This window comes from Harpia harpyja, chromosome 14 (genome assembly GCF_026419915.1).
Source record: "Harpia harpyja isolate bHarHar1 chromosome 14, bHarHar1 primary haplotype, whole genome shotgun sequence".
In the NCBI taxonomy this organism is placed as follows: Eukaryota; Metazoa; Chordata; class Aves; order Accipitriformes; family Accipitridae; genus Harpia; species Harpia harpyja.
This window is the reverse complement of record NC_068953.1, coordinates 20,122,728-20,149,195: the sequence shown is the minus strand read 5'-3', so window position 1 is coordinate 20,149,195 and position 26,468 is coordinate 20,122,728. Positions and strand designations below refer to the sequence as shown.

General features: G+C 39.0%; 2 protein-coding genes across 5 annotated transcripts in view; one reads left to right on the top strand and one right to left on the bottom strand.

Moving 5' to 3' along the window:
* Positions 1 to 4,814: 4,814 nt before the first annotated feature.
* On the top strand, positions 4,815 to 23,816 carry PGPEP1L (pyroglutamyl-peptidase I like). The gene is made up of 6 exons (XM_052809036.1): positions 4,815 to 5,080; positions 7,708 to 7,760; positions 14,422 to 14,538; positions 15,011 to 15,240; positions 16,217 to 17,795; positions 22,670 to 23,816. The coding sequence occupies exons 1-5, from the start codon at positions 5,047 to 5,049 to the stop codon at positions 16,383 to 16,385; spliced, it is 603 nt and encodes a 200-aa protein (XP_052664996.1). The 5' UTR covers positions 4,815 to 5,046; the 3' UTR covers positions 16,386 to 17,795; positions 22,670 to 23,816.
* The window catches only part of IGF1R (insulin like growth factor 1 receptor), a 192,814-nt gene continuing 184,453 nt past the window's right edge, over positions 18,108 to 26,468 (bottom strand). For all 4 annotated transcript variants that reach the window (XM_052809030.1, XM_052809031.1, XM_052809032.1 and 1 more), the window contains exon 21: positions 18,108 to 25,765. In XM_052809030.1, the coding sequence (XP_052664990.1) occupies positions 25,399 to 25,765 (367 nt within the window). In that variant the 3' untranslated portion in view covers positions 18,108 to 25,398. The remainder of the gene's footprint in view (positions 25,766 to 26,468) is intronic.

Sequence of the window (26,468 nt, the reverse complement as noted above, 5' to 3'; positions counted from 1 at the left end):
AAGGCGGAGAAGGCGGCCGTGGGGCGGCTGGGGAAACAAAAGGACGGGGGAGGTGACTGTAAACAGTCTGGCGAAGTTGCTGTGGGAGCGAAGGCTGGAGAGGCGAGGGGAAGCTGGCTGCAAGCTCCCGGCAAAGGTGGCCGCAGGCTGAGGGGGCAGCCCCCGTCCTCCGCCCTCGAGGCCAGGCCTTCGTCAAGTGCCAGCCCAGGACTGCGTCTTAACTTGTAAACCTCCGAACACAAGCTCCAAATTCTTAATTTAAAACGCACCGAATGACAAACCGTAGAGCCAACGCCAGTTTCTTTAAACTGGGGTGGCAAAGGCAGAAGGTTTGCGAGGGAAAATAAGTACAGAAATGACATTTCTATAGCATTTGTCAGCCACGTACTGCAGTGATGATTTTCAGTGTGAAAGAGGCTTTTGGAAAACCTAGGTGAGCAGCCTGCTGTTCATTATTGCAAACCATAAAAATGAGGTACAGAGATTAAAATGAACAGACAGTTGTCAAAATTAGGAAGTAGAATCCAGGTGTTGACTCCTGGGAGCCCAGTGTACCATGGTGCAATTATTTTTTAAGTAGCAGATACAAGTATCAAAGAGGTGAAGAGAAAAGTACATGGAAATAACAGTAAATTTGCAGAGGAACAAACTTACCTTTGCACTTGTGCCATCGGGGAGCATGGCTGTGACCTGGAGACAAGGTTTCAAGATGGCGTCTTCATTGCTTCACATTATTGTTATGTACTCCATTGCCTGTCAGCACAGTGACCAGAAACTCCATAAGGATGCTCCTGCTTTCAAATGTTTTAAAACAACACGTACTAAAGTAGATTTGTATTTTCTTTCCTCAACAGGACAAAGCAATCTCAGCCCACACACAAACACTCCCAGAAAGCAGATGTCACACAACCACACTTTACAGTACGTCAGTGGATTTCAGCACATTCTCATGATCACTTGAAGCTTTGTACCTTCCACCACTCCTCATGTCACACTCAAACCCAGAGGTTTGGCTGTGCTATGGTCCAAGACCTAGTTTGATGCAGCATTGCTGTGTGACCTTGCCCCAGTTGTACTGAGAAAATTGTTAAGCTGTGAGAAACCACATGAGCTAAAGCTGTGAAAGACAAGACTCTAAAGTCACAGAAGCACCGTTGTTGGGATGACAGTAGTTAGCTGGTGAGAGATTCAGGAGAAAAGATAGAGAAGGAAAGAAAAGCAGAAAATGCAAAGATAACTTAGTAATGCTGAGGATCAGCCCATACCAACAAATGGCAGAGACCAACTTTACCCAGCGTATTGGAAACTTCCTGGCCAGCTAAGACTCATAAGTTTTCTCATCACGAGTGGTAAGCATATTACTGTTTAGCCTAGTAATCTGTTAGTCCTAGCTATCTACTTTGCATATTAGCTGATAAATTATTACTTAAATTGTGCATACCCTGCTTACACAGTCTCTTTGTGCATGGTAAATGACACCTGAACAAAAGCAACCCATTGATTATGAGTTGCATGCTCCCCTGCTAAAGTATTTTCTCCCTGCATTAAATTATTATAAACAAAAATAAAATTAAAAAATCTGTCCATACACAGCAATTAGTTTTTGCTAATACTGCAAGACCAGAACTGAAATTATAACAGCCATCCAACAGCTTGTCTACATTTAAATTACATAAATTTCAATTTTTTCCATTATTGCTAAGCACTGGGTATACACAAATGGTATCAACTGCAGAAGAACTAATATAAGTAAGGCAACAACATAAAATATATAACACTTTCTATCCAAAAAAGGTAAGTAAAATTGCTGTTACATTTTTCCATTTACCATTTCTATGGAGTTTGTTATAGAAGAGACACTGGTCCACAGGCAACAGTGAGCTTTACACTGAAATGTTTGTCTCCTCTCTTTTTGTGACATTGCATTCCATCTACCTAAAGACCAGCTACCAGTCTTTCCTGAGGATCATTTATTTTTATTAGAATGGAAAAGAAATATACAGTGTTAGATCCTGAAATATCTATTTAAAGTCCCATTATAGTTTAATTTTAAATAGCATAACAGCTTGATTTCTCCCTCCTCTCATTAAATGTTGAACAGCTGAGATAAAAATTGGAATATATTAAATACTTCCAGTTAACAGTTTAAAACATTGGTCAGTGCCTGCCAATAACAAGAAATAAAAAAATCTATATGTAAGTGATAATAAAAGAGATAAAAATTAAAGACCTGTTTCTAAATGAAGGGCCATATTCAGTTTTGTTACTGTCAGTACTAAAAAGCTATTTGAGCAGTGTTCTGGCAGTTCTGCAATGTGGTCAGAATGCATTTGCATTTTTCTCTTACTCAGCAGTTCAAATAATTTTTAAATGTATCAGACAACTGCACAGAAAAATATTCAAGGTGATAACCAGGGCTTTCATAGTTGAGTTGCTTCCATTTCTTCTTTACCTCAAGATGAGTGCCAATCACATTTGTGTATAGCAAGAAGAAAAACAACCAGTGTTTAGCTGAGTCAGCTGTGTCTGTGACTTGCCTTCAAATATCCGGGGCTTGGTTTCTTAATTATGGATGGGGAGGTTAATTTGCACAGACCTCAAATATCCAGTGACTTGGGTACCTATTGTTATGGGCACGTATACATATGTGAGTGCTAATATTAAAGCTACAATTACGCTTTCACAAAAATTTCAGGAGTAGCTTTGATTTCAGCTGAAGGTATGTTAGAGGAAAGAAAAGGTTTCATTTCTGAATAAAATTCTCAGTAGAACTTAGGCCTAACCAAAAGATTTTTTTATTCTTTTTTTAATCTACCATATCCTTTCTTTTTTGCTTGTTACAGAAATGTAACACAGCTGCAATACATACATTATTCCTCCAAGTATACTACCATCCACGTAAAGCTTGGGAACAAAAGCAATCAATTAAATTAGTGCAAAAATTAATTTCAGTGCACTCTGTCAAATTCCTCATTTATTCAAATCACTAGCATTCCTCCGACATTTGCACAAGCATATAACAGCACTGGAAAGGTCTTGGAATCTTTACTACCAAATCAGCAAACCTCTACTTATGGAAGGGGACTAACTTAACTGTTGAAGACGATACTTAACTGATGAGTCATTAAAAAGTGTCTTGGGGGGGTTCCCCCCAGATTTCTATCAGCTTCTTCATAAAGGATTAGTGAAATAATCTTCCTTGCTCTCTATTTTTTCTACTCTCTTTTTCCAGTTGTGAAAACTTTGAAAACTAGTACTACAGTCCAAACAGGTAATATCAGTTGTTTCAGAGTGCATGGATCTAATAGACTTACATCTACACTATGCAAGCATATCTAATAAAATACCTACTATTTCACAGCATTCAAGCCATACTGTTCATATATATCTATAAAGCAGCTATAATGTCCCAAACAAAACACATAATTTCTCATGCAGGAATTTAATTAAGCAACTATACACCTTAAATCTTGCTTTATTCCTTGCATATGCTTTGTTCATTAGACCACCCTGTACTTAGTTTTTGGGGGTTTGTTTTGGTTTTTTTTTTTTTTAAAAAAACCAGCACAAATTGGAAATAACTATGAGAAGACTGGTATGTTATTGTCGTGTTCAGTATAATAGGAAAAGTTTTACTAACTGGTCACACAGAAAAATCAATTGATAAAAATCTTAATTGACATAAGAGAATGAAAGACTGTAGAATTTTAGATGTAATTCACTGATGTCAGTGGCAGATTTTGCCTTATTTAAAGCTGCAGAGAGTTCTCTGTTTACTGTATTAGCTACTCCGTCAGCCTCAGCAGCTAGCAAAAGTTAGTTTTGCAAGCTGTATTAGTCAGGGAAAGCAATGGATGGTGGAATCAGCGTCTTTTTATTTAAGAGTCCACAAATTTGTGTCTCAGCACAGGAGGATTTAAATGACAGACACAGCTCACAGCTCCAAACCTCATTCAGCCACCACCCAATCCAAGAGATTTCTCCAGAGAATATTTTTTTCTTAAGGTCTCACAGTTACCAGCTCTCTTGAGATTATATAGTGGCTTTCTATTCTTAGCACATTTCTCCCCTCCCTCCCTCTCTCTCTCTCTCGCACACACACGCACACACATACACTTCCTACTCAAAACAAGACCCAGCGAAACCCTCTGCCCACATAGTTATAATTCCCAAGAGAACTTTCATATGCCTTTGTTTTGGGCAGTGACAATGTGCATATGTTTTGATTTCAGGCCCCCCCTATTGGTTCTCATGCTTCAGTTTAATGAAGACAGACCAGCTATTTAACTCACCAGTTTCAGCAAGCTATAACCCAGCTTCTACAGTTCCTTTGACCTTGCAAGTTGGAGTGAGATTTTTTAACATGTTGCCTATTCAAGGATATTACTGAGTAAATGTTTTGGTTTAGCAAATACACACCTTTTCGTATTGGTGTTTGGTTTTAAAACTGTAAGGTGTTTGGACTCTTTTATAAAGAGCAAGATTAGTAAATCAGATAACTGCTATGAAAGGACCAGCAAAGTTACCCCTGAGTTAAGTCAGTAAGAAAAAGTCTAAGAACAGTGGAAATAGACAGATATGTTTTTGTACTTAAGTCATTGCTCACAATTAAAATTAATTACAGCTGTGCTAAAAACAGAATATCCACAGAGATACAATAAAATTGATTCAATTAATTTTCTGTTTACTTGTACATAAACAGGTTTCTGATGAAAAATTGTGCTGGATATTTTGCAAGAAGTTTCTTTAAGCCTTTCCTGTTCTTCCTAAATAGTATTGCATGCCTGAAGAAGGGAAAAGGAAGTTTAGGGCAGTCTCAGTCAGTCAGCCAGTCAGTCAGACTGCTATCTTTAATACAGAGACGTAACAATTTTTGCTTTGAAATTTACATGAATCACAAATCATCCCTGTCATATGAATCCAGACACATCACAGTTTGAAGAAAAAAAGGTGCCCCAAATGAAGAAGTTTGCCACAGATACATGAATTATAATACTGTTTGGAACTGAAAGACAACAAGATTCCACCTTCTGGAGCATAGATTTCATGGATTCAAATTCCAACATTGTGGTTGTAACTGGTAAGATTTTTATTTTATTATTCTTTTAGCTGGAGATGGCATGCACACATGCTTGATCTTTGTCATAAACAGTTCCCTGGAGGGAAGACAGTAGCAAATGGTCATACTAACAATTCCAAATGGAAAATAACGTGCTGCTGTGCCTTCCTAAGAAAAATCAGATGCATGTCAGAGGAAACAGACTGCAGTCTGCCCTCTTTACTGCCATGCAGTTTGGTTTGTTGTTCATTCTCTCCATGTTTTAATCTTTGTTGACATTCTCTCTGATCCAAACCACATAGCTCAAGGCAGTGCAGGGTAGTATTAGATAAAGCTTACCCAAAAGGAGCTCTGAAGCAAGAAAACCAGGTTGCATCACAATGTCACATAGTCAGTGTCCAGAATTAGAGCGACACATGGCAAGTTTCAGGGTCTCTGTTTCATGGCAAGGTAAGGGAGATGTAAACAGGAGATGCTGCCTCATCACTACTAAACCAGACAATTAAATTTAAATACACCAAAGAAGCATGTCTGAACATGCAGCACAAGGGACCGAATTTGGAGCTTCTCTAGCTGGCTCTAACTACTGCTGAATCACAGTGGCAGAACCACCAGCTAGAGACTTCTGAGCTTTAAAAGGTTAAAGCTCTTAAGGAATGCTGCTACTTGCTATTCCTCTTGTTGCCACTGGCTCATCTAAAGGCAATCATTACACATATCTTGACATGTGAGTTGCTGGATAATTTTCCACTGCAGGTCATCTGAGGACATAGGAATGAGGTTGAAGCTACATCAAAGAGATTTGCATCTTGCTGTTTTCAATTAAACACTTTTTTTTTTTTTTTTTTTTAATAGCTGCAAGATGGGCAGAACTAGTTCGGCTTGCTCTAGACATAACTGCAATTGGGCTGAATGGGAGTGCAGGAGAGAACAAGAGGTATTTGCTAACCTCTTAAAAGGCTGACAGTCTGGTTCTCTCCTATGATATTTAAGGCACATACCCTTGATGGGCACACTTCTTAACACCCTATTAGTTTTTCCCTCCCCTTAGAAGCCATTTAGGTGCAGAGATCTACTTGTTTGAATAGTTTGACTGGTGTGTCCCATTAAAGACACAGGTGCATCTTTAAGCTATTACAGAGATTATCACAGCATGCCTCTGTCACATTCTCACCTGCTCTAATATAAACCTGCTGGCAGTGAGCCCAGTTTATTATATAGTGCTTAATAATATTCAGCCAGTTAGCTCTCCAAGTTGTTGCAGGTATTTCAGTACTGTAAAACTCTTATATTTCATAATTTCTTTCACAGAACAATTTTATCCTAAGCAGTAGTTTCTTACGGCCACCACCGAGATGCATGTATTTCATTTTGAGCTATTTGATAACCTTATTATAATTCTACAGTTCTGCACACAGAGGTATGCAAACATGCACAACAATCACAGCTTCAAAATGGAGTAGGTGTCACTAATTTTGCTCTGAAAGCGGAGTGGGACTAGTGAGGGTTTATGTTCCCTGTTAATGTGAAATGAGTACTATTTCCCTTGTTCCTTCTCCATAGTACAAACTTAAACCTCAGGAAAACATTGTCAAAAAATATTAGCACCATCAGGCTTTTCATAATATTAAAGAGAAAAGATTGTGCAGTTATGAAATAAGTATTAACAAATTAAGAAATTCTTAAAGTCTAGCATTAATTAAGCTGTCATAAGCCTGCATTTAGGCTTAATTGTCCCCCCATACAAGTACTTTCCACTGTGCAAAATAGCAATCATATGCTGTCAAGTATTTATTTGTTCATTAAAGGATTTTTAAATATTTAATAAGAGTTATAGTATTAAAACCATTTCACAAACTTGTTTTCCTGCCACCCAGTATCTAAGATTTGGCAACACTCTGGATTGAGAACAGTAATTGAGATTAATAAAGATAGTAGGAGTTTTCCTCCAAACTTTTTCATGACAAAATGCCCATCTAGCTCAAAATGAGTTTTTTTTCCTTTTTATTAAAAAAAAAAGTCTTTCACAAAAAGGATGCATAAAATTAAGTTTAATACTTTAGATTCAGAGTCCTTTTCCCTTTCCTCCTCTCTTTTCCTGTGGGGAAAAAAGTGAAGGAAGAGATTTTGCCCAGTACCACAAAAAGCACATTTTCCCTGACAGAAAGCTTAAGTTTTCATTACTTGAAATAAAATTGAAATAAAATTTTACTCTTTCAAACATTTTCATTAAACATGCATATCTTCATGAGCATTTAACAATAAGAATGGTACATTGACTGTGACCTGGGAGTATTTAACACCAGATCTTTTAGTAGCAGTATTTCTATGGATGATGATCCTTGCCCAAAATCACGATTTACATGATCTGTCCTATTGGCTCCAGTACATTTACCAGCTTCAGTTAAGGTTATCTCATAAGTAAGTCTTGACATGAATGAAGATTGCAGGATTAGTTCTTATATCAGTGCACGCAAAAAATGAAAATACTACTCCCTTAAGTGTTATAAAGGCTAAATCCTATCTAAAAATCTCAACCTCCATAACCAAAAATACGAAGATAAAGAACAAATATGTGTGTGCATACATGTTGGCACCTAGTCAACTATTGCAGAGCAAGCATAGGTTAAAAGTACCTTTCTTTTCAGGTTTTGGCCCCTTTAGACAATACCTGGTTAATTCTAGCTGGGAAGCAGTGAAGGTAAGCATAAAAAAAAGGGAGGGAAGTGTTTTATTTTGTGGACATCCCAATACAAACTGTTTTCAGGCTTTCCATTCCCTTCAAAAAAGTAATTTCTCATGACCCAAACAGAATTGTGCCTGCTGGAGCAGACTCCCAACATGGAAGAAAGAGGATAATTAAGAAGTGAAACATTGTTTTATTTGGAAGAATATATTTTTTGTGCTATTTAAGCACTTTTCAAAATATTATTCTTGATTTTTAAAATGGATATTTTTTACCCAGGGTTCCTTCTCTGCAACTAATGCATGTGCCATAGGTTATCTCTGTCTTCAGTAAACAGATCATCTCATACCACAACTCATTTTATCACGTCTGTGTGAGGTGTTTCCTTCTCATACAAGTGTAGCCTATTGAGTTCTTACTGCCTACTTCAGGAACACAAAACCTAAAGCATGCCAATTCTAAGTATGTTTTCACATTTCAGCTTTGGCTTCCACTGTCAAATGACAGTGAAGTCTACAGTTAAAACTGAAAACAAGGTCATTCAGATTTCTGCCCCCTCTATATACTTGGACTAGCAGTAACAGGTCTAAGATGGAGTCTTGAAAATTCCTGCTTATTTCCTAGATACATGTATTAGAACAAATTTAGCTGGGTGATACAAAGACATGGTTTGGATACCTGGCTTTCAGCATAAACTTTTCTGTTACAATTGTTTATTTTCAAATTATTGTTTGTGTGAACACACATTTTGTGGGCCACACCAAAAATTTCCACAGACACATTATTTTTCAGGAACAGGATTATTCATTTTTAAAATATTATCTAAGTTTTAACAATAACATAACTTCTGTCTTTAAATATGTCTTACAAAATAAATACCCAAACATTGTATGTAAGAATATTTCTGCTACAATGAAATAATTTACTAGTTTGGTACTTTAGTACTCTAGCTCGATCTAAAGTGTGAAAAGTCATAGTATATATGTTCAAACAGTAGGAACAGCTGCAGAGATTTGCTGAGTATGTGTACAAGTCGCATGCAAGGTTCATTCATTCTCCCTAGCACAGACAATGGCCTTTCCTTGAGTTCAGTTACTCTCATAAGATATTTATGAACAGAGTTATTCTGACAGGGTCTTTCACACAAGTTCTTAGCAATTCCAAGGTAGAAAGAAGGTTAACACAATGACACCTGAAACTAGTTGGGGAACAGTCAAGAGAGTAAAACTGAATGGGAAGATTAGTCCAATATCTGCAAGAAACAACAGATAATACTGGTAAAAATTAAAAGCAAGACATGTAAAACAAACTGAGGGGACTATGTTCTATTATGGAGACTGAAATAAGCCCATAAATATTTAAATTCTTCTGGACACTGAAATGAAAAAGGTAGCTATAAGAAAGTATTAGTAGTGCTAGAAAGATGATGACTCTACAGGACTATAACCATCTTACAAGTTTTGGTGAAAGCTACTGAAGATCTGTCTTGAAAATGAAGTGCAGTCAAGCCAAGACAACTGAAAAACAAGGAGCTAGTCCATTTTTCCAGAGACCAAAGCTATAGCAACTCCACCAACCCATACGTATTTTCTATTCTAGCATTGTTAGGTGAAGAATGCTGAGTGCAGTTTGGTGTTTGGTAGAATAAATCTATTACCCACTCAAAGTCATGAGGGATGTTATCCCTGTAGGCTAACAAGAAACAAAAATACTTCTATGATAGCTTTTCACACCCCAGTCATCACAGGAGACCCATAAATTATCTTAACTCCACCTTGACATGTGGCCTAAACCACAACTATTTGTCAGTTGACAGTGTTCTTGCTCATTATTTCCTGATTCCTATTGGTTCTAATTTTGGGTGCAAGATCATCCTCTTCTGGCTGAAAATAAAACATGTTCTTTATCTGCAAGCAAAACAGCCTAAAGCGAAAATGCACCGATGAGATGAGTTTTCTGTAACAATGCCATGTGCTGGCTATGCCAGGAAGTTATATAACAAGGGCTACAGCATTCCATAATGAAACAGATGTCAGTTCTTGTATATGGAGGAGAACAAATCCATTTCCCTCCGATGTGACACCCTCTGTGTGGAATTAATTTGTATTCATACTGGGGATGCTGCTTTGTTTTCCTATTCCCTGGCAAAGGTGGTTAATCCAGGCAATTCAGGGACATTTGCTGCAAATCTGGAAGTACGTTGAATTTTGATAGGCTTCTCCACACTAAATAGCAATCTCATGGTATTGTTCCACTGGCCTTGTTCACAAGAGTAGCCCTATGGTCTTCAGGAAGCTTATGCACATATATTAAAGTTAGCAAAATTTAGCGTTTATGTCTGGAAGTAATCCTGTCTTGGCTTGGGGTTCCTGCATGGATCACTAAAGTGACATAAAGCCCTCCTGCTGAGTCTCTTTTCTGAGAACGAAGCAAGAGTACACTCCAACTCATCCTCAAGAAAGTACTGAGCAGCTAGACCAGAGCTACTAAACATGATTGCTCAGGCTTCATGCCTTTGTAGCGTTATCCAGAGCTACCCTAATTACTACCTCAAAATGAACTGGGTTCTTATCAAAAGCCTGGATACCATGGCACCCTCAGTGATGTTGTAACGCTGATACATGTAATCTTAAGAGTTCACATTCCAGAAGGGTCCTCATACCAAAAGCATCCAAAATCCTGTAAAAACACACGTAACAGGAGTTCCAGGGTCCTAATTCTCAAAGCATAGTCTCACCCTTCATGCTTTTTGAAATAGAGTCTTTGCCAAAGAGCAATGACTTCACTTCTGTGAGCAATACTTGCTCTTACGCACCACTGCTTCCTTAAAATCCCTGTTACCAGCTTCTCCGTAAGATGCTCTTGCACTCTGCCTTGCTGATGGGATCAGCTGTTTTCCCGAACCTCTTTTCTTGCTGTAGGGAGGATCAGAGATTGATCCAGTGAGCACACACCCCATTTCAAGTCACAGCCCTTCTATGCCCTCATTGGACACTCAGAAAAATGGTTGTGTGACATTGTTTTTCTTACAAATTAACTATTTACTACTACCTTTTTGGTGAATAAGCCAATTCTTATTTTCTGAAATCTCCAGTAATCAGATGATAAATGTTAGTAAAACTCTCCAAACCTCTATTTCTGTTGGTTTAGAAAGAGCATTTATTCTGAATTCTTGGATTTCTTATTGATACTATGTAGCAGTGCATTGTCCTGCATTGCCTGTTTTGTAATATGAAAATATAATTTTCCAAGAATGTGACGAGTACCCTGTTGTTTTTGCATGAACCCAGGTTCTCAGCACAGCACAAGATGACTCACAAGGCTTTCATCAGCATTGCATACACGGAGTTCTCATTCCTCAGCAAGTACCTCTCGAGTGTTCAGAGAAAAGGATAGTCAAATGGATCTGAAAGTACAGGTGAACCTGTCAATTCAGGGTCATTGAGAAAAGCTTCAGAGCTTTTATAGACACTGTCACATGGCCCAACATGGTTGTCTAGCACTAGAAAGACAGCTTCTCTTTTAGAAACCTGTCTCACTAAGTTTTTTATGGTTCTCATAACTCCATTCACCTGAAATACCCTCCTAAAATACGCACGAAAGCTCCACCAGCAGCACTTTTAACACTGGAAGTGCAAGACGTTCTCTCTAAAGGAAAACACCACCAAGTATTTACTCTGCATTTGCTGACAGATCACATTGAGTTACCATGATGTGTTAGTTCTTCAGCACCACATGGGACCCTCAGAATCTCAGATCCCCTGAATTATTTATTCCCTATTACAGATTGACGGTCCCACCTAATAACCCTTGATCTGACCCTGTTTCTTTGTCTCCTCCAGAAACTCCCGTATGCAACTTGGCAGCTAAACCACCTATCAGGGCAGTCTACCATCAAGGTCAAAGTCCCCAGTTAATAGGGCACAAATTTAAGTTGAGTGACAGCATTCATAGTAATTAAACTGTTAGTGCAAAGAACAGGTCACATTTCCAACTGCTTCTGGGAACTATGTTTGCTATCAGGAGATGAGGATCAGATCTCTGAGTGCAGTTTTCATCCTGCCACTGACCATGTGGTCTTTGGAAATTTGACATTTAATCTGTCTGTCTCTCTCCCTCTCTGCTTTAGTTTCATCGTCTGTGAAACTAAGACGACATTGCTATTTAGTGCCTTCATTTCTGTTCTGGAAATTTCTTACATCCCTAAAGCTTTAAAAAGGCATCTGCAGGATTAAAACCAACCAACCAACCAATCAAAAAAACACCCCAAACCCAAACAAATAAACTTTGTTTGCAACACACTTGCAGACTGATTGGGTGGACTGAAAACTTCCGGTTTTCTTTCTGCACCAACACGAGCTTTTTTCAATGAGGTCCATAAAATTAACATGTGCAGCCCCCTGCCCCCCTCACCCTTTCCTTGCAACCCAAATCAGTAAAAATTCAGACAAATTCAGTGAAATTTTCTGGAGTTTTCTAAAAGTTCAAGATGCTTCCAACATCCCATGTGACACACAACCACTGCATCTGAGCACAATGGTTCTGTGCAAATCACTGCTTTGGGGAGGGCTGTGTAACACCATGGGCCAGAACTCCAGTGGACCGGGACTACAACCACAACTCACCAACAACTCAAGGTCATCCGCTGATAATGCTGAATTTCATTTCCCTTTCAGAAGAACTTCCCAACAAAGAATCTTCATACTTTCTTTTGAACCACCTTCCCCACAAAGAAGTCCTCCAAAACTTTTGTCCTCCTTTGAAGTTTCAACTACAAAAGACAGGCACTTGTTAACTGAATTAACTCACCAGTGTGAGCTCTAGTTTCCAGATGCAGTCATCCTCCTCTAACCATCTTCTGTCTCTCACCTTAAATGCAAAAATGGTTTTGGTTAAGGCTGAAACTTGGCTGAGACAAGGAACCTTTTTATTTTTTTTCCATGTTTGCACAACATCTGGTCTAATGGGGTGTAAGCCCATGGTTAGGATTCTTAGACAACAGAGTAATACACATTATTGACAACATGCTGAAATTGCTTAGCACATAGCAAACTATATTCCTTTGACACAAATTCTTAGCTCTTTGGTATTGGCCAGCTTCTGGTTTTGTCCTGCACAAAAGTATTTCTGCATGTTTCTCCCATGACAAATGGTGACAACAGAATGTCAATCCAGAGAGCACGAAAGGAGAGCAACTTACTTGGGTCTCCACATTCTGTATCAAAGTTACGGGTAGTTGAGTCCTCTAAGCCTTACAGTCAAAAAGGAAGAATCTCATTAAATGTTACAGATGCTTTAGAAAAGAAAATGCTAATTGTGAACCAGCTGGGGTTTTCTTTTTTGGAAGCTAAGACAGAGTACAGCATTCTTAAGCAAGATGATGCAATAGTATCTCAAAGACTGTCAGTGCCCAGAGGAAAAAAGGCTGGCACTGTTCTCTAAATGTGTTTACTTCCCTGCAGGCATTGTTTCCTTGCTTGTGTCAAATAGTTTATTGAGCACAGCTAATCAATGTTTCCGCTGACAAGAAAATTGGAACAGTTTATATAGGAAGCCAGTGTTGAAGGGCAAATTTCCCAGTTAACACAGCTTAGAACTGCGGGCCTCATCCACACGAGCATCCTTGGTGAGAAATGAAAACTTGAGAAGACAATGACATTTGATAAAAAGTTACAGGTTTCTTTGGCTAAGTAGATACCTCTGCTGATGAGTTTGTGCCCATGCTACCCCATAGAAACTTCATCTGTACCCTCCTTTGGTAGTGGTCTACTCAAATGCAACAGGGATTTTCAAAGACCATTTTACTTTTCTGGGACAAAGCTTTCTACCTCAGATGCCTTCCTTCTGCATCCTGCCATTGCAGCAGCCTACCTTCTACTTAGAGGCTTATGCCTTTTTTGTTAGCCCTACTCCACTGACAAAATAATTTCAAGTCCTTTCCACGTGACATTTGTGCTCCAGACCATCTTCCAACCATCCGGCCAATCTGCTGCTTTGAAGGGCACCTTTGTTTCTTTCACCTCAATCCTGGACATAATTTTTGTTTCCTTCAGGAAAAGGTCCCGTGTGGAACTTCAACTCTACGTAAATGACAGAGAAGTGACATGCCAGTAAGTGACATTTCCTTTTACTAGGGAAACATATTCTAGACCAAAAAAGAAATTAAACCTGTTCTAAATGTAACCTTCCTCAATGTTGACAGTCACCTCCAGCAGAGCTTACCTGAACCAGTTCAAGACAGCAGATCGCGTGTCACCTGAGTGGACAGCTAATGTGAATTCTCCGTCATTTCTGTCTCTTGATAGTGCAGGTTTATCTACTAGACCTTTCAGAGGAACAGCTCTTACCTATTATCAAAGCCTATTTAGATGCTTTCTGAGAGATCCTGTATTTCATGGTTCCCCATGGAGCTGTCCCTAAGCAATAACCACTCCCACCCATGGGAGACTGAGCATCTCTCTGGAAAACACAGCAATGGCTCCATATGGATGTGACATTAGGAAATTGTTTAGCACATTTTAGTCTCTTCCAGTTAAAAAAGGGGGAGCTACTACAAAACAGATGAATTTCACTGCTCTTTCAGATGTTTTCTTAGTTGGTTCAGCCCAATTTCTTTATCACAGCCTGAGAAATCCAATGCTCTTGCAAGTCGATGGTGGCTTTTTTGTAAACACAGGAGCTGTCCAAGAGAGGCCTTGGTAAAAACATAGATCTCCATATCATGCAGCTGCCGGTTGTTTACCAAAAAGCAAAGGAGCAAGTCTTCAAGATATGGAAAACTCTTCAGCCACTGGTGAGTAATTAGAAAGTTACTCTTCGTTTATGAATATTATTATTCTGAGTGGATCTCTAAAAAGATCTCTAGAAGAGTATTGCACAATAAGTGCATCAGACAGCTCTGGAAAGTGACTATTAAAACTGTGATAAAGGTTTCAAAATGAAATTTGGAGCACACAATAATTAGCATGCTGCTTTAACCCCATGCCATTTAAACTGAACAAAGGAAAAAAAAAATCCACCATAAACTGCAAAAAAGGTACCACAGCTCTGAAGTCCTGAGCTGACTAGACAACACGAACTAAAGCATAATCTTCTTCTCATTTATAATCTCTTATCAAAAAGTTTTCTTTAGGCATGAGCTACAGCAAGACTCCCTACCTTGCAGCTAGTATTTCACATAATGCTTGGCACTATTGCATTACATGTTTTTAAAAAACAGGTCTCATTTTTAATTTCCTGTTATTCACTCTGGTGGGAAAAAACAGCTTACTGTTCACGTTGGGCTGGCTTCATCCGCCAAAGCAATCATCATCCTTGAGCAGTGTGGGAAGAACAAAGGCTACCAAGAGATGGATGCTTGTGGTTTTCGCCCAGAAGGTGACTGTTGCATACTAGATGGCCCAGAAAAGATTGAATCTACAATTAATATGAAGACTCTCTGGAAAAACATTTCAGTGGAAGGGATTGATATAATCTTTTCCAGAGATGCAGGAAGGTAAACATTGCATATCGGGGTCTGACAGTAAAAGCAGAAGTAACTCAATCAACTCATTTAACCTTGAAGAATCTTTGCAATCACTTTTCCTCCAACCAAAATTGCTTTAAAGCAAAGTCTTCAGAGGGGCACAAGTAGGAAATTGGGATAAATGTAAATTTTATGTAAAGCAGCCTTCATGAAAAACTACAGCCAGTAGATATTTTTCCATGGATTTGTAAATTCTAAAAGGAACAAGTTTCAACATAGCACACCCTGTGATTAACAACCCCAGTAAACCTGAGCTAGTAAGAGAGTCAGAAAGCAATACTGACTAGTAGCAGATTTTAATCTATTTTTCCCAGCTGGGAGGGATACAAAATGTAAATACATACACTGAAGAACAGAGCAATTACAGCTACCTTTAGAATGATGTCTGTGATCTCATTATGTGTTTCAGTAGTACTGAAGCAATTTTCTATTATGCTAGTCTTTACTGAAAAGGAACACACAGAAAACAGAAAATTATCTCATTTTAAAAAACCAAAAATCTTCTCATTTTGGCCCTTAATTTCAGGATTTGCACCTGCAAGTTAGATGGTAGTGTGATAAGAAAAACCCCAACCTCCAGATGATGAGATTGTATGACTTACACAAAACGCAGTTATTGCAGTAATCTACTAGAATGGCATGGTTGTAGTTTCCAGTGAGCTGCGTTACCTTTCTTATCTCACATTGCTTATAGACGCCTAGAAAAGAATGCTTCTTATGATTTAAGTTCCTTCTAGGTGGGTGTCTGAGAAACCAACGATCAGATAAGGAACACGTTTCTCAAACTTGGTTTATTTCAGCATGTCCTTTATTCACTAAGCAAATATGTTTTTAATAATTTCATAAACCAGATTTGGTTTGGCTACTTAGAGAATATTTAAATTTAATCAAAGTTTACTGTTACTTAATTCAGGTTTCTGGTTTTGTTTTGTTCTGAACATTGCAGGTATATCTGCGATTATACCTACTACACTTCTCTGTATTATGGCAATGGAAGAGCAGCCTTCATTCATGTGCCTCCACTATCCAAATTGGTAACAGTGGACCTTCTAGGAAGAGCATTACAGACAGTTATCTTAGAAATGTTAAAACAGTGTGGGGAAGAAAGAGAGTAAGATGGATCATATAAGAAAAAAATGGGGATTTCTTAGAATGCAGTTCCTTTCTCTCTTAAATGAAGCATATCTAAAGATTATTTAAAAACCTTACAGAAAGGATTTTATATTCCATGTCGAATGAAATTTCCTTACAAAACCCAAGCAACTGTCAAGATCTTTGTAGTGCAAAAAGCTTGAGAGAAAAAATGAATGAATGGCAGCCTGTAGTGCTAACAATGATAAGGTTGCTTCAGATTTAAGAAGGCGTGAAACTGGACTTAAAACATTTTAGCTGCTTAATCCCAGTTCTGATGGTTAGAAAGACATTAATAAAGACTTACTGAACCAAGACGGGTGCTTACAGCCGTAAGGACATTCAGCATTGGATGGACAGAATAGGGGTCCCCTCAGCCCCTGCCGAAGTCCAGAGAGATCGTTCAGCCGTACAACGTGCCCACATAAAAAATGTAAATATGGGGGGAAACAAAACACACATACGGATCCTGTTATGTGAAGTGTTGTAATTATCTCTTACTGACCTGCTCTAAATGCTGGTTTCCACATCAGAAATAGGCTATGAACCCAGGGTGACTTAAAGTGAACAACAAGCTGGAATCTAGCAGGAACTGTAATGCTATTAGTAATTCGGGCTTCAGCTGCCTGAAAACACCGCTTGCCCCAAACGCTCAGTGCCTGTCCCAAAGGAGGATACCGTAGTCCTTCCACAGAGCACAGCACAAAGACAACGGTCTTTCAGTAGGACATGTCATGGCTATTCAGGGGCTTACACATCAAAATCAAAAAGCTAACTTATCCCAAGAAAGGCAACTGTTGAAGCCCTGTGCTGTGGCACATTGTTACTTACAAAACAGGAACCAAATGAGACCCCAAATTGTAAAACTCTGAATCAGACAGTGACACATCACTTCTGTGCTTCCCCCATATCTTAAATACAGCTATGTAGAGAAGGACAATGCCATGAAAGCTGGGTATGACAGAGGTTTACCACACGTCCCCTTTAGCACACAGGGAATGTCAATGCACGCTCCCCTCAATAATCTTGCTAGTACCATGACAGACAAGGACGAGATAAAATTAGCAGGTATTTTTCAGAAAGAGTCACTAGAACAGGACAGCAGCAGCTTAATCTGGACACCTGGGATTCCTCCAGGGCAACAAAAGCCCATTCCTCAAGCATCACATCATTAAAAAGGACAACAGACAAACCTAACAGCATGGGTACATGATGAAGCTTTGGGCCACCATCGTGCCTTGTTTTAGTCAACACTTCGATGACAAAAGTCAGAGGAACTGGAAATGCTGAAATAATGCTAGTTTTCTTGCCACTGTCTTTTCCAGTGACACTTACAGAAAACTGATAACCACATGCTAGATGGCTGAATGCCTCATCTATGGATTGCTGTAAGGGTAAATAAGCAGGTTTTCTTCAAATAAACAAATTTCAAAAAAATGCTTACCTTATTCAAGGCAACTACCTACTGCAAAACAGGACTCAAAGTCCCATCAAGAAAGGGCCCACAAGCTCGGTGTCACTGGCTGAAAATACTTTTGATTTCAACACAACGTAACGGCAGTACTGACCTCTACTAAGATTTATTCAGAGTAGCTAAATTAAATGCAGCCAAAAAGGGCAGAAGAAAAACAGAGAAGATTTACTCTGAGTTTTCTAACCTGTACTTGCTTTGCATAAGGAGCAACAAAAATTCAGAAACAGGCAAATGCATACAGAATTCTTTTATTTAACTTAAATCATGTAGTACTGAAACTACTAGAAAAAAGCAGAGTAAGAGAAACTAAAGGAGCCTTAGCTTCAGCCATTCAAAATAGACAAAGTTTCTTCTTTTCATAATGTAAAGAATCCCGAGTATATCGCAATAACAGGAATAAATTCTTACAACAGAATATACAAAAACATTTTGAAATTTTTTTATCTACTGATTCATTTTAATATAAACACAGGAATTTCTTTAGGAATAATTTATACACAGCAAGTCTTTTAATGTAATAAATTGGCCATGTTATTGTTTAATTTTGTCTTAAAAAAATTTAAACAAGAAAAATTGGAAAATGTTGTATTTGCAACTGCATCCATTCCTTAGCACTTTCTAGTTTTGTTTTTGTCCCAGAGGTAGACAAACTCTGGCCAATCCTTTCATCTCAAACCTCACTGGTTCAGAAAACAGAAGAGCTGATTTTTAAACAGTATCTAAATCACCCTTCAGCAATGTGGTTAGTCAGATTTGGGGGAAGTGAGGGGGAAGGGATCTTCAATATTCTTAAATAAAAATAAATAGGGACCCTGCCTTGCTCATTTCAACAAAGCTTCAAATGGTGCTCAACATCTTTAGAGGCTGCACACAAACTTTTCAAGTGGTAAGAAATCTGCAAAGTTATTCAATAGTAATTACGAGAACCGTCTTCCCGCTTTCTCTAACGCAATCACATCCTTCAAACCACATGGCCACCGTAAAGCAGGTACTGAACAGCACAAGTGAGACCGGGTAGCAGCAAAACCTGTTCTGTTTCCCCGACCAGTGAGGTTCTTGTAATCCGTAAGTTAACTGCCCTAGACAGTAAAGTGAAATGACCAGTTAAGATGATCCCACCCCAACCAGAGGGCTCTGGAAGACCAGGATACTGAAGATACAGAACACTTCCCCAACTCCTTTATTCATTCGCTGTATACTGGGACACAAAGCTTGGGCGGGTAGGGGGAGAGGGACATGCCATGAATTGGACAAGTTAGCGATCCTTTTTGGCATATTGTAAAGCTAGCTAGTAAACTGGTACCATCAAAAAAACCTGATCACATACAGACACACCCATACACAAACACAGAAAAGTGCCCTTAAATTATATTTTAGGCATTTATAAACTACAAACATTTTATAAAATTATTCTATGTACTTACAAAACGCAATGAAACATTTAATTAGTTCTTGTAAACCAGATCTTCGTCAACTGACTACCCGTAATCTACTGGACTTAAAGCCCTATTGAAAATGCTAATGGATTACTAATCAACGAAACGCATACAAAAAAAGAAACCAACAAAACCACACACGCATATGCACACACACGAACTAGTGATAGTCTTCAGGTACTTGCAAAACAGACCAACTGTAAGTTGAGACCGATTCATACAGACCAATGATAACAACCGTTAAACTCCCAGTAATGAATTTACCACTCCAGCTGGGAAGTCCAGAGGTTTATTTACAAGTACCAACGATCAGAATTGTGATACCTGAGCTCTGATGCTGTCCCACATACCAAGCTCAGGAAACTACCTCAAACTTCTGCCAAGCCCTGTGTCTTTGTAAATAGCCATTTCCATATCCTTTTGTTTTCATGTGTCTCCACACAAACCTTTCTCAATTCTGATTTACCTGGCTGCGCTCAATTTCAGAGGCTGTTCATTGTCTCTGAGCAACTGGTTTCTGAACTGAGGCATCCTTCGAAGCCCTCCTGCCTATTTATAGTTCTGTATCTTCAGCACCCCTGGCCACTAGTGTTGTTTCTACACATCAGTCTTAAATTCTTGTCTGCACAACTACTCATGGGTTAAGTTGCAATATCTGGCTTTTATCACTGGTTAGTAAGGAGTGGATCCCTTGCACCTTCCTCCACTGTTGTTCAGCCCAGTGATTAAATACACTGTTGACAAACAAAATAACAGGAAACAAGTGTTACTTGTATTAATGGAATGAAAAGGGTTTAAATATATATATATCTATATTATAGATATACATATGCAGATATATCTATATGTATATATAGATATATGTGTATGGAGTTATACCAACAATAGGAGTGTTGTTCACTTAGACTCAGATTGTACCGAACACCCCTCAGCAGTTCCCAGAGGACCTGAGAGCAGTTCCATCTGGTGACCAGTTGCCTTGGCAAACTGGGCTTGCTTTCCTTTGTTTTTGAAGACTGAGAGGAGCATCAGTGCGAACACGCCTCGAATCATACATCACTTGGAACCAGCTTTAAAGAGCAGAGCCATCACGCTGAGAAAGACTTGGTGCACACAGGCTGGCCTCACACTTTCCATCACGCTCGGCTTCTGCGTCTGCTTTATCACTCCCCCAAAAGAGCATCTTATTTAGTACCACGCAGCTGACACTTCTGTGTTTATGCAGGAGCCACATTCTCCTGCAACCAAACCACCTTCTGTGCCACCGAGCAGCATGTAAACGCGAGTCAGGTGAGAACAATGGCCAAGCACTAAAATCAAAGCCACCTGCTCCCCACAGTGACACCAATTCTTTATCCTACTGCATTAAAACATCTTGGTACCATTTGTCAAAATGCTGGTTTTCAGGGCTGGGTGGGCTTTTGGTTTTAATTTATAAACAAACTGGATTACTTTAACTTTATTCAAACATAGCTGAAGTTCTAAATAAATTTTCCATACCAGACAAGCCAGTGGTCTCAGGGAAGAACAACATTACAAACCATATTATGACTCTATCAAGCCAACATTAATTCTCAGTTGTTCACATGCACAAACGACTTGATTTACTGTCCAAGGGAAGTCTGCATGAAAAACCCATGTGAATAAAGCTATTCAAAATGCACAAAACACAACAAAAAAAGCTATGGAAACAGAACAAAAAAGGAATTAAGCTTGAACTGCAAACACAGAACGCAATGGTATCATGAAGGTGGTTTGGTCCAGGAGAGCTGACTGTCATCACGCATGCGTACGTGAGGTCACGTGACTGTCTTCTACTGAAGTGCTTTTTGAAATGTTTATCATGATGGGTGCTACGTCATTAGTGTTTCTTCTTAATGCATTTTAAAACCACCTACATACAATTATAAAAACCAGTAACTTGGACAGTTTTAACAAAACCCTCCTAGCCAGCTGAAAGATCTGAGGATCTCCAGTTGTGGTAATCAATATGTGCAAGAGAGGGGAACAGCCACTGCACCAAAAGGTCACTGGAACCTAATAAAAAAAATGGAAAACCAAAACAACCAAGTAAAAACTTCAAACACTGCTGGTTTCTTGGGGCTAGAGAGAAACACTTCCCCCAAAGACAAACTCTGTATTACTTAACCACAGTGCTATGTATTCAAGAAGCTGTGTACAACTCGAAGTAGCCAAGCACCACATTATTCAGATACCACAACCAACACCTGCACGAACAGCTGCCAGAGCTGGAAAAAGAGAAACATTATACACCAAGTTGGTGGTAAGCTCATGTTAGTCCTGTGTGCTTGTAAACCAGTTACACGCTGTCAGAGGGCTGTCAAAATTTGATAGCTGGTCCATCAGAATCCACAGTTATGAAGCATATAAACAGGGGAAGAAAAGGGAACTGAATTTTTACTGGCACATTAAAAGAAATCAATTCAATGTTAGATTTGAAAAAAATATCAGTGCTCTCATCAAACAGAAGCAGCAAAGATCCAAAGCTGTAAACTTGATGTACTAGTATCATCAGGCAGCCTGTGACAGGTTTCTTCACTGTTTTTTTGGTCAAGAATGCAATGCTATTGCTGTACGAGCCAATTTATTTTTAGGTGCGGATTCAGCCAAATGTCTTTTTGGTGCTTGTGGCATCTGAGGAAAAACTGGCAGGAGTGACTTAGCCCATTCCACAGGACAAACAGAAAGACCATTCCCTTTACTCTAGTAATTCTTCTGGACCTTCAAACATTGTAAATGATTGATTTCTGTAACAGATTTCATCAAATACTCATAATTTGAAGTTCTCGTATCAGGTCAGCCACGTCTCCGCTCATCTAAACACGCAGCATTTTGTTGTTGACCTGAGGACTGCCGTGACAGCACATTAAAAAGCCTTTGTGTTTCTTTAAAGAATGGTCACACTAAGTCAGACAACTCTTGGATTTCCCCTGACAATTAATGAATCTGAACCAAAAAATTGGAGAAACTCCTTGGAATTGAGGCAAATATTCTGAAATGACCCTTTGTGACAGGCAGCGACTGTTCCCCTCCAGAACCTAGAGCATGTGGTATATGGAGTGAGAGGTTACCAGTATCAACGGCATTTATTGGCTGCTGAGAAATGTGAGATGTATTTTTTTTATATACACACATATAAAAAAAATAAGTGAGGTAGATAAATGTTTGAAAAAAATCAAAAACTGTCCCCCGTCATACTCAAAAACCCTTATCTCAGTATTTAAATTTATTATGGGGCATCTCTACAGTGATTTAAACTGGTATCACAAAAATAAATAAAAAATCCTACATAGAATACCTTCTTAATTAACTTTTTTGTCTTTTTCTTTTTTAAAAGGGAAAAATAACTATGGGACAGAGGCAAGAGAAGATAATGGGACCTAAACTACACAAGCAAAAAGCACTACAAACTTTTTAAAATCTCCAGTCAAAACTAGCAATCAGTATATTTTAATTCTTTGTTCTTACTCAAAAGATTTAAACATTTCCATCCCAGAACCACCTCTTCACTGCCATTATTTGTTTGGATCAGTGCTAAACAAAGGCTTAGATGCTGTTAACTAATGTAAGATGAGCAACTGGTATGAATCCTTGGTTGTAGACTGTCTGATGGCCCCCTCCTTCCCCTTTCAGCAAGGCTTCTGCAACTGAACAAACAAGCTTACTCATTTTCTTTTGTTCTGAGGTTTGGTCTATGATTTAAGCAACGAGCTTGTACGCGTACAGGTTTCCATAGCTGCCAAGACTTAAATATTTGCTAGCCAAGCCACTGGCCCCAGCTACATGCTTTCCACCCAGCCCCATGGAAATGGCATAGTGGGTTTGTTGTTTGTTTTGGTTTGGGTTTGTTGTTGTTTTTTTTTACCAGGGGTGTGAAGTGCAGCCCAGGGCGCTCTCCACAAGGGCTTCTTCATCAGGAAGGCGAAGAGCTGGGGTTTGCTGGAGCCAGGTGTTCAATGGCCACCCTAAGAATGCCTGGCATCACCAGCTGCAACTGGTATAGCTCTTGTTCACGGGATGGAAGGGTTAAAATAGTCTTTTTAAAAATCAGTGACCCAAAAGCCTCGTGTCTGCTGTTGTACCCAACAAATAAAAAAATAATAAAAATCAACGTATGTATGTGTCTATGTGTCTGTGTGGGGAGTGTGTGTGGGGATGGGTGGGTGGATGTGTGCCACAACCAAAACAAGCGGGAAGGGAAGGAGCGGTAGGACCCTTGTACAACAATGAATATAAACACTGAACAAGAATGTACTAAATATTTAACCTTTTTTCTGACCTGAGTTTGTATCATGCCTTGCACTGTAAGAGACTCGCATGCTGTCTGGGCAGAGGTTAGTGGGAAGGAAGGAAAACCAGGGTTTAAAAACACCACACCACAGCACTGCTAGAGTGTTTCCATGCGGGGTGTCCCTTCTTTCTCCATGTGCCCCTCAAAAGCCCTGTAGCCCACACAGCCAAGATGTTGTAAAACAACTAATGGGGGGAAAAAAAAAAAAAAAAAAGGAAAAAAAGAAAAAAAAAGGAGGAAATGTATTTATAAAAAGGCATTGAACAGTTCATGGCAAATCGTATGAAAGGTATCAGTTACTGGGAAGGAGGAAGTGAAAGTTACACACTATAGTAAAAAGCATAAGAAAATTTGTTGAAGTGGGAGGGAAGGGAAGGGAAGGAGGGCAGACCTGAAGGTTTTCATAGATTAAATCCACAAAGATAAAGAACAAAAAAAATAGCAGCTTTTTTCTGTACAGACATATAGATGAGTATCTGAACCGTAAAAAAGTTATAAAAGTGACACAAAAGACAATGTGTATGCAAATGATCCATGGTCTAACATAGAACTGCAAGACCCTTCGAGAAGTCTTAATAAGGTGAAAAGGTCAACAAAGCATCATGTATTTGAATCCGGTTACTGCTTTTTTTTGTCTTCTCCAATTTATGTTTCTAGGTGTTTTTTTTCCTTGCAAGCCTGTGAAGGAAGGCAGGCTGCAACGATGGAGATCTCTGCCGGTTATTTTCGTGTTTTTCACGTGTCATTTTTGGCGTGCAGTTGACTTTTTTTGTACGAAATGCACGTGTTTGTTTAGCTCACCACTGCCAGTTTTGTCCAGAATTCATTGGGATGGGGATAGGGGTGGAGGGAGGGCTGTTTCTTTACCCCATCCCGTTTATCTTCTCCATCATAAGAAAAAAAAAAAAAAAATCACATTTTGTCCAGTTTTGAAACAAGATCTAGACAATTTGATTTTTTTTTTTAAGGTTTTTTTTTAAATACCAGTGTATGATTGAATAGAATGTATTGGTCAGGATCTCTTTTAAACAGAGCAGTTGATTACTGTGCTCCTTCCATGCCTACAAAAAAACAAAAACAAAAACCAAAGAGTTCAGTTTTTTGGCAAAATTTGGCAGCATTGAAAATGGTAACAACCTTGGATGAATGATGGCCCTTTTTTATTTAACGTGTTCCTAAAAAGATTAAAGAGCAACATTAAAAATCCAGTCTTTTTAATTTTTTTTTGTGGGGGTTTTTGTTTGTTTGGGGGTTTTTTTGTTGTTTGTTTGTTTGTTTTTTATAAAGACCTACAGTGTTAGGCAGGTGCTTGCAAGGGTACCAGGGAGCCACCTGGCCTGCGATATCTTTGATCTGATAAAAGTGCTGTACGGTTGAACTTGCACGCAGATATGTTTCCCATTATGAAGCAAAGAGAGAGATAGAATGAAAGAAAGAGAGAGAAAGAAGAGAGAGGAGAGAAGAGAGAAGAGAGAGAGACATCAGATCTCAAGTTTTCTGTTGCTATTAAGTGTTAACATTAGAGTTTTAAAAGGCCAACTGTGTGCCCCATGAATGGAGTCCTTTACTGAAACAAACATCTGCTTGCATATTGAAAAAAGAAAAATACGATAACTTGTTTACTGAAAAAAGGGTTCTCCCAAGTGCAGCTATGGCAGTTCTGAAGATCCACTGAGGTACAGTAGGCTTTTGAATATATTGTAATTTTCTTTCTTTCTTCCCCCAATGCATGTGTTTTTCTGTGTTTTATTTCTGTGAGATTCTGGTTCTAAGGATCAGCAGGCCGAAGACTGGGGCAACGGTAAGGCCCTCTCATTCTTGCGTCCCCCATTCATGTGTGCGTACGGCTGTCTCTCCTCAAAGCTGGCCCGAAGGACCACCACCCCTGGGCCGTTCTCGGCTTTGTGTCCTGAGTGCTTGTCAGTGGGTTGGAGGGTGGAGGAGGGATCTAAAGGAATGCTCTCCATGTTTTCAGTCTCCAGGTCAAGCTCTTCTGTATCCGGAGGCTTGTTCTCTTCACTGTAGAAGAAGGAGACCTCTTTGAATGCTGGATCCAGCTCGTCTTTAATGCTACCGATTATTTCCAGGAAGGAGGGCCTCATTTTTGGATTGTACTGCCAGCACATGCGCATCAATTCAAACCTGGACAGGAAACACACAGCAAAACCATTTACTAAGGTGTTTTATGAGCCTCGGCTGGAGCCCAACCAACCATGACTGAATCAGACAACACGTTTTAGAAAATCATTCAATTCTGAAGGAACACGAAGTGACCAAATTCTTACAGGCTGAGATCCCTGTGCCGCACTTCCACCTTCTAATCACTGGTTTACTTCCACAGCTCCTATGTCAACCTTCTCCACTCCCTTCCACACACTTGCCCATAAAACAGTCTCATAGATACCTGACATCCAGAAGCATTTTGTATTTTTACTCTGACATGGTATTTCTCCATTTTTCCTCCAAAATGTCCTGTGCTTACTCAATCATACCACTACATGATAGTGCCTTTGGAGTGTCTTTTTCAAACAACCAATCCCTACCCTATCAATATTGCCTTGGAAAAAATTAAAATAGAAAACACACACAAAGCAAAGCACCACTTTTTTTTCCCCCGAAAGAAGAAAATTACATTAAAATTAATTGTAATCCCCGAAAGACATTTCCCAATCCCAAAGATATTCTCTAATATTTTATTTTAAAATTATGTTGTTTTCAATTACAGCCAGGGATGCATTAATATTTTACGGAGTGTGAGATCATCTGTTTAAGCACATCCACGATTAGATCTGTACAATGTCCCATGCTGGCACAACAAAACCACAAAATGAAACAGTAATACATG

What these genes read in the sequence shown, in the direction of transcription:
- PGPEP1L (XM_052809036.1), top strand. Translation starts at nt 5,047, where the DNA reads ATGGATTCAAATTCCAACATTGTGGTTGTAACTG. An exon ending in CAACATTGTGGTTGTAACTG is followed by an intron (nt 5,081 to 7,707) that starts GTAAGATTTTTA and finishes CTTTCTTTTCAG; the next exon opens with GTTTTGGCCCCTTTAGACAA. An exon ending in GGAAAACTCTTCAGCCACTG is followed by an intron (nt 14,539 to 15,010) that starts GTGAGTAATTAG and finishes GGGAAAAAACAG; the next exon opens with CTTACTGTTCACGTTGGGCT.